Source organism: Notolabrus celidotus, chromosome 17 (assembly GCF_009762535.1).
Source record: "Notolabrus celidotus isolate fNotCel1 chromosome 17, fNotCel1.pri, whole genome shotgun sequence".
Lineage (NCBI taxonomy): Eukaryota > Metazoa > Chordata > Actinopteri > Labriformes > Labridae > Notolabrus > Notolabrus celidotus.
This window is the reverse complement of record NC_048288.1, coordinates 2,683,127-2,690,236: the sequence shown is the minus strand read 5'-3', so window position 1 is coordinate 2,690,236 and position 7,110 is coordinate 2,683,127. Positions and strand designations below refer to the sequence as shown.

General features: G+C 39.6%; 1 protein-coding gene across 1 annotated transcript; it reads left to right on the top strand.

The window, feature by feature from the left end:
- The first annotated feature begins 327 nt into the window (after nt 1–327).
- bloc1s5 (biogenesis of lysosomal organelles complex-1, subunit 5, muted) lies at nt 328–6,903 on the top strand. Its single transcript, XM_034706920.1, has 5 exons — nt 328–647; nt 975–1,057; nt 2,787–2,916; nt 5,550–5,608; nt 5,935–6,903. The coding sequence occupies exons 1-5, from the start codon at nt 629–631 to the stop codon at nt 6,106–6,108; spliced, it is 465 nt and encodes a 154-aa protein (XP_034562811.1). The 5' UTR covers nt 328–628; the 3' UTR covers nt 6,109–6,903.
- Nucleotides 6,904–7,110: the final 207 nt, after the last annotated feature.

Sequence of the window (7,110 nt, the reverse complement as noted above, 5' to 3'; positions counted from 1 at the left end):
TGAGTAGCTTGTGGAGATTTTGAAAAGCAGGTTTTGATTTGTTCCTTCACAGAGCAAGACTGACATCTGCTGTCCTAGTGCACGCAAAACATCTCCCTGCACCCCCGTGTCAAACTCCCTGAACACACAGACACACCTCTGCACACACACACACACATACACGAGGTAACACACAGTGATAGTTGCTACATTAAAAATTTGTCATTATGTCTCACCTGAGACAAACCCTGTAGCAGGATACTGCAGTTTCTTCATGAACTAGTAAAAACATAGACATGACAGCGCTGCGCGCACATGCGCAGAATGCCACACCCCTCTTTTGATGGTTTGGTTCAGTCCATGGCCTCGAACCCGGAAGTAGTAGTAAATATGTACACTGTCAGCTGACTTCCATCCTCCTGACAGTGATTAGCTGAAGCCCAGTGCTCTCTTTCTGTTATACTGTGATATCAGCTCTTTATATTCCGAGTAAAAGCTTCATTCATGGATCTTTATTAAGTTATTAGAAGCAGCTCTTCGCGTAGTCAGTTAGCTTAGCCCCTCCGAGCATTAGCTGTGTAGCAGTTAGCAGGTCAGACTCACACCTGGGAGTCAGCTGCTGCAACACACCTTTCTACAGGGTGTTAACATGGACAAGATTTCTCAGGGTGAGTGAAATGCATAACATATTTATCCCTGTAATTGTATGTGTGTTTGCTTTACAACATCCTGTCTCTGTTTGCATCTCTTTACTGTGTTATCTCAGTCATAACACTGTGTTTAAGAGACTCTTGTGTATTTGATCCATGTAGGTGAGGGTTGGATTGTTTAGCTGTTTAGGCAAGCTCAATAATGATGTAATAATAATGCAGATATAGTGTTAAGGCAGTCAGGCTCTCATACTTTGTTACAACTATTGAGATGTGCTTATGATTGGTCTGCTACAGAGTCACAGCAAGGTTTTTCCATCTGTTGTGTTGTGTGTGTTGTTGCAGATGTGGGTGATATTCAGTCCAGACTGTTGGACCACAGACCGGTTATCAACGCAGAGATCCGCTACTTCGTGAGAGAGTTTGAGGTGACGTATAATTCAAGTTTTTAATCATCTCTCTGAGCTGGACATCATTAGAAACTCTGCATGTCAGGAGAGCTTGTACCAGTTTAAATGATTGAACTGTGGACATGGACACTATGTCTTGTATGTGTGTTATGGATTGTCACCAGGACTGGACCCAAAAGCAGAACTCAGGCAAGATGGATTGTGAAAATACAAGTCTTTTATTTGGAGTTCCCCCTGTGGTAATGGCGCCGGGAGTACAGAGCGGAGCAGTCCCTCTCTCCGGCGTACTCACACAGAGGGTAACTGGAGCTCAGGCAAAGGCAGGCAGGTTCAGCAGCAGACAGGGAAGTGATCAGCACGAGAGCGGGAAGCATGCACGGCAAACTCTGAATCTAGATGAAAACACACAAGGACGTCAGCTTGACACACACAAAGACAAGCAAAACATAAATGCTTGAGGAGCCACGGACTCAGAAAACCACTGAAAACTGAACTACGATCTGGTGATGAGTGGGAGGAAATCCAGAGGCTTTATAGTAGAGGGTTGATTAGTGAATGGCTTCACCTGGTACTGCCTGTTGATTGGAAACCCCGCCCACATTCACCCACAAGAAACAAACAAGGGGAAGAGACACAGGAGGAGGAGGAGTAACAGACAGGGAAATGACAAAACACACACACAAAGCGGGAGAGGGGAGGGCTCCCATGATGAGGATCATGACAATGTGTACATGAATACATGTAGAAATACTGCAGGGGACACAAAAGAGCTCTACCACACTAATTTTACAGCTGAGAGTTTCAACTATGAACCCAAGGGTCTTCATTGAATGAACCCTAATCTAACTACTGTATATTTCATGAAGTGCTGTGAAAAAAATACATCAGCAAGATTGTGTCTGTATTAGACAGATAACATTTAAGATAAAGCAGTGTCTTTTATCCTTTCAGAAAGCAATCTTAGGAATGATTCAACTTGTTTTTTTCAGTCAGTTTTGATCATTTTTTTTTATTTAATGTCTTTATTTTAAACATAAAACAAACAACAATATCATTTTAAAGAAGAAATAACAAAAAAAAAGAACAAAATCCATAAATTCCATCAGCAAGCACTGATACTTCTCAATGTACATGTTCAAAAGGAGTAGGAAGAAGTAATATCATATTTAGTCCTTCCCCTATATTCACTGTTTTCTGTTACTACATGAATGCATTCATACGAAACACATCTTCATAACTTATATTTGTAATTACACAAACAATGAAAGCAAACCTCTCATGATAATCAACTCTACTTCCTCCCTCTACCTCATGAAAATCATTTCTTTATTCTTAAACTGGATTATATTTTGGCTTTGCTGTAGCTCCATATTGAGTCTGTTTCACAGTTTTACTCCACAGATTGAAATACAAAAACGTCTCCTTGTAGTCCAAACACTCACCATCTTTAATCTTAACTTCCCTCTTAAGTTATAACCCCTCTCTCTTTCAAAGAACATTCTTTGGATGTGTCCTGGCAGCAGATTCTTCCTTGCTTATATATATTATTGGCAATTTTAAAATCCACAGGGTCAAATAATTTCAAGGCTTTAGGGTTGAGGAACAATGAAATAGATGTCTCTGTGTTTATAAGAGAGACATGTTTACAGAGGTCTGTAGTTAACACTCACTGCTGGACTAAACATGTGTTTTTTGTACCTTGTAGTGTGTGTATGACAACACTGAGCTCTCTCCTCCTGCTGTTTAGGAGAAGCGTGGACACAGGGAGAGCCGGCTGCTTGAGAACCTGAATAAAATGGTGACGGAGACAAACGAGCAAATGTTGCCGACAAGTTTAGAGGCCATCAGTCAGCAGCTGTCTGACATCACCAAGCGGCGTAAGTCTCCTCCTTCGTAAATACAAACTGAAGACGCGGTTCAGGTGCTGAAAGAGGGTCACTGAAAACTGTCCCTGATATCTTGTCAGAAATACACTGCCCGTCTAAAATAAAGTCTCACACTTTAATAGTTTGTTGGACAACATTTATGTCCATCCACAGTTGCTTTAATTTTCCGCCAAGATCTTGTATTGATAATGGGAGGGTCAGACCGCTGTGCAAAGTCTTCTCCAGTACATCTCAAAGATTCTCAATAGAGCTGAGGTCTGGACTCTGTGGTGGTCAATCCATGTGTGAGAATGATGTCTGATGCTCCTGAACCTCTCATTCACAATGTGGGCCCCATGAATCCTGGCATTGTCATCCTGGAATATGCCCGTGCCATCAGGGAAGAAAAACTCCACTGATGGAAAGACCTGGTCCTTCAGTATACTTAGGTGGTCAGCTGACCTCATTCTTTGGGCGCATAATGTTGCTGAACCTAGACCGGACCAACTGCAGCAACCCCAGATCATAACACCGCCAACCACATGCTTGTACAGTAGGCGCTATGCATAATGGGTGCATCACTTCATCCGCCTCTCTTCTTACCCTGATACTCCCATCACTCTGGAACAGGGTCAATTTGGACTCGTCAGGCCACATGACCTCCTTCCATTGCTCCAGAGTCCAATTGATGCTCAACAGCAAATCTCCTGAGTTGTTTTCTTTGCTTGATGCATGCCAGTAATCTAAACCGATTAACATCCCTCCCACGACCACAGGTTATGTCTTCTGACCAGTTTTTTTTAAGAAATGAGAAGCTGCTCACCACTTCAGCTAGGGTTCAATAAGCTGTTGCTGAAACATCTTCATCATTCAGTTGAGGCAGATGGCTGTCTAACATGAGTCTGGTTCTGCTGGAGGTTTCTGCCTGTTAAAGGAAGTTTGTCCTCTCCGCTGTAACTAGCTAAATACTGTGAGGTGCAATGCTCATGGTGGATTAAGGTGGGGTCAGACTGAGTCTTATCCTGTCTTGGTGTTGGGTCTCTGTTCATAATTTGACATAGAGTGGTCTAGACCTGCTCTGTTTGTAAAAGAGTCTTGAGATAATGTTTGCTGTGATTTGGCGCTATACAAATAGAGATTGATTGATTGATTGATTGATTGATTGATTGATTGATTGATTGATTGATCACTGCCGTAATTAGCTGATGAAAGGCTCTTACCTATTTGCTTCGTTAAATCCAGGCGGCAACTTTTTTTGGATGGGCAGTGTATGACAACACTTACATGTTTACTGCACAGCCATAGGAACCATTAAGTCCCTTTTTTTATTTCCTTTTTTCCCCTTTGTTTTTTTTCTCCCTCCCCTATTTTTCCCCCCTTGTCTTAATGTACATACAGTTGTGCTCATAAGTACACACCCTGGCAGAATTTATAATTTCTTGGGTAGTTTCTGTTGTCTTTATGTTATAAAAAGAGCCATGAGTGAAAATAAAGTTTTTGTCTTATCTTTCATATTCTCTGAAAAATGCCCCAAAAAATCAGCACAACTGTGCTTTTTTTCCATTATGATACTTTTTTTGTAATGACATAGATAAGTGACTTGGTAATGTTTTTATTTGACCCTTTTCTTTTATTTTGCCTCTTTTATTTATTTACTAATTTTTCTTTCTTTCTTTTCTATTTGTTTATTGAAGGAGATTCACAAAGTTTTCTGTTTTATGCAGATATACAATTCTGCAAATGTATGAATGTTACAAAAACATTTTTAAAAGTGATAAAATTTTAAATCATAAAATGAAGAAATATGACGAAATTTGATTTGTGTCGGTCAGATTACAGTTGTTGTGCAGAATAACTGATATGTGCTGATCACTAAGAGGGGCTTGAAGTGTTTACAGCTGTGTATTTATGAACCTGACTTTAAATCAATCAATCAAACTTTATTTATAATGCACTTTTCATACAATGACATTGTAACAGAAAGTGCTGTATGACAACAACTTCAAATAGAATACATTAAGAAATATATATAAAAATAAAAATAAAAATAAAAAGACCCACCATCCTAATCCCAACCCCTGAACCAACCCCAAACCCACCCCACAATCCTAAGGTTAAGAACACAATATATGCAACAACAATAATAATAATAATAATAACAATAAAAATAAAATAAACTAACTAAAAAATAAAAAGAAGTTTCTGAAGGAACTGAGGAAACGCTCACATGATATCTTAATGAGGAAACACTGGAGGTAAAATAAGATGTTAAAACTCCACACAGGAAATTAAACTCACCAAAATAAAATACATTTCTAAGATAATAAAACACCAAAATATTAAACCATTAACAGAAAATAAGATGCTTTATTTAAAATAAATAAAAACATAAATAAATACAAAGTTTAAAAAAAATTCAGGTGAAATAAAACTGTTATAAGAATAAAACTCAGTTAAAGGTGAGACTAAAGTCCTAACAGAGATGTGTTCAATATCCCAGTGTGTTACCTGTACTACAGAACTGTAATAATTAACATGACAAAGAGTTACTTTTAAAAACAAAACAGTCTGTTTTTTTATTCTTGTTTTATTTGTGAAATTTGAGAGTGATTATTAAAAAGTGTTGTTTTTCCTTCCTCCTGCAGTGGAGGCTGCTAATCACATGGCAGAGAGAGTCCAGCAGAGGGAGCTAGAGGCACAGCAGGTAAATACTACAGGCAAAGGATCTGCAGCGTGGCCTTGAAGAAGCAGATTGTCGAGGCAATTATGTTGTGTTCTGTGTGTATTCAGTGTGTGTAGACAACAATGAGCCCTTTTTATTAACTGACACTAACCCTTACATTAACTAGCATTATAGAGGATCCATGAACGTTGAATCAAACCGAGAGATTGCATCAGTGCTGCTTTGGTGGGAGTTAAAATATAATAACAGCTGTCTAAATCTCAGTGACAGTAGTATTACTCAACAAATCTCCACATGTGGAAATCAAGATTACATATTTGTGTCCTGATGTTGTTGTGTCCCCGTAGAGCTCCCAGCTGCAGGTGAACATGGAGCGTTTAAAGGAGGAGTGGGCAGAGTTCCTGAAGGAGCAGCAGAGATTAAAAGAGGAGGTGGATGAGGAGCACGCCAAGGCTGTGGGACAACTCAGCACTCAGTACAGCGAAATGAAGAAGGATTTAACCAAGTTTCCATCCGTTTAATACTCAGTGTGTTGGGGTGTGATGTGTTTGTTTGTGTTATGGACGTGTACCTCAGCCCGTGCTAAACAAAGCTGCTGGCTTTGATTGATGTACTTGATGGTTTTGCTGCGGCACTAAACTCAACATGTTCCAAACCATAAATCTGAAGTTTACAATGTGATGTTTCACAGACCATCAAACTCTCAGTTCTGTCTTTTAGCACGCAGGATTTTCACGGCACCTAAAAGGTCTGGAACATGTCATGTTTTAAAACAAGCAAGCGTTTGATTGTTCCAAGGCTGTGAAGTTTTCAACGTTAAAGATTTTTAATGGACGCCTGCCTGAAGGGTGCAGATGATACATTTTCCTGGAGTTGAAAGGAACATGCATCATGAAATGTTTGAAAGGCTCTTCAGAGCAGGTGTGTTTAAAGCACAGGTCAAGTGTTGTAGAAATGAGCTGAGACAGAAGTGTTTCCAGAGCAGATCATCCCTCACCAGCTCACATGTGTTTGACAAGAACTCAAGTACACCGAGCGGCTGATGAAGTCACTTTTATTATGGAATAGCTTGGCTGTAGCCAACTTGAACAATCAGCATCAGAGTTGTTTATTTAGTCTGAATTTTATGTGAGTTTTTTTCATAGCTTTTTTAAGAGAAATGGTCACACACACACACACGTCGACATGCTCCTGTTGGTTGTTCTGCTTAAAGTTCACAAAATGCTTATTTCTGTTCATCAGATTAAAAACACACTGAAGTACATGATGACAGGTATACACTCACTTTGAAGTCAATAAACAGATCAGACCTAAGAAGAAAAATCATGTGTGGTTATTCATCACAGATTAAACATCTCATGTATGGGTTCACAGCACTTTGAATGTTTAGTTCCTGCTCCAGAGGATGGTGGACAGGTGGATGGATGGGTGGGCACAGTGGGCACATTCCTTGGATGGCTAACAAGGAAGTTACTTCAGGTTATGTAATGAAATTAATATTCTTAATATGTTCTGCACAAGCG

What these genes read in the sequence shown, in the direction of transcription:
- bloc1s5 (XM_034706920.1), top strand. An exon ending in GTCTGACATCACCAAGCGGC is followed by an intron (nt 2,917 to 5,549) that starts GTAAGTCTCCTC and finishes TTCCTCCTGCAG; the next exon opens with TGGAGGCTGCTAATCACATG. An exon ending in GGGAGCTAGAGGCACAGCAG is followed by an intron (nt 5,609 to 5,934) that starts GTAAATACTACA and finishes GTGTCCCCGTAG; the next exon opens with AGCTCCCAGCTGCAGGTGAA.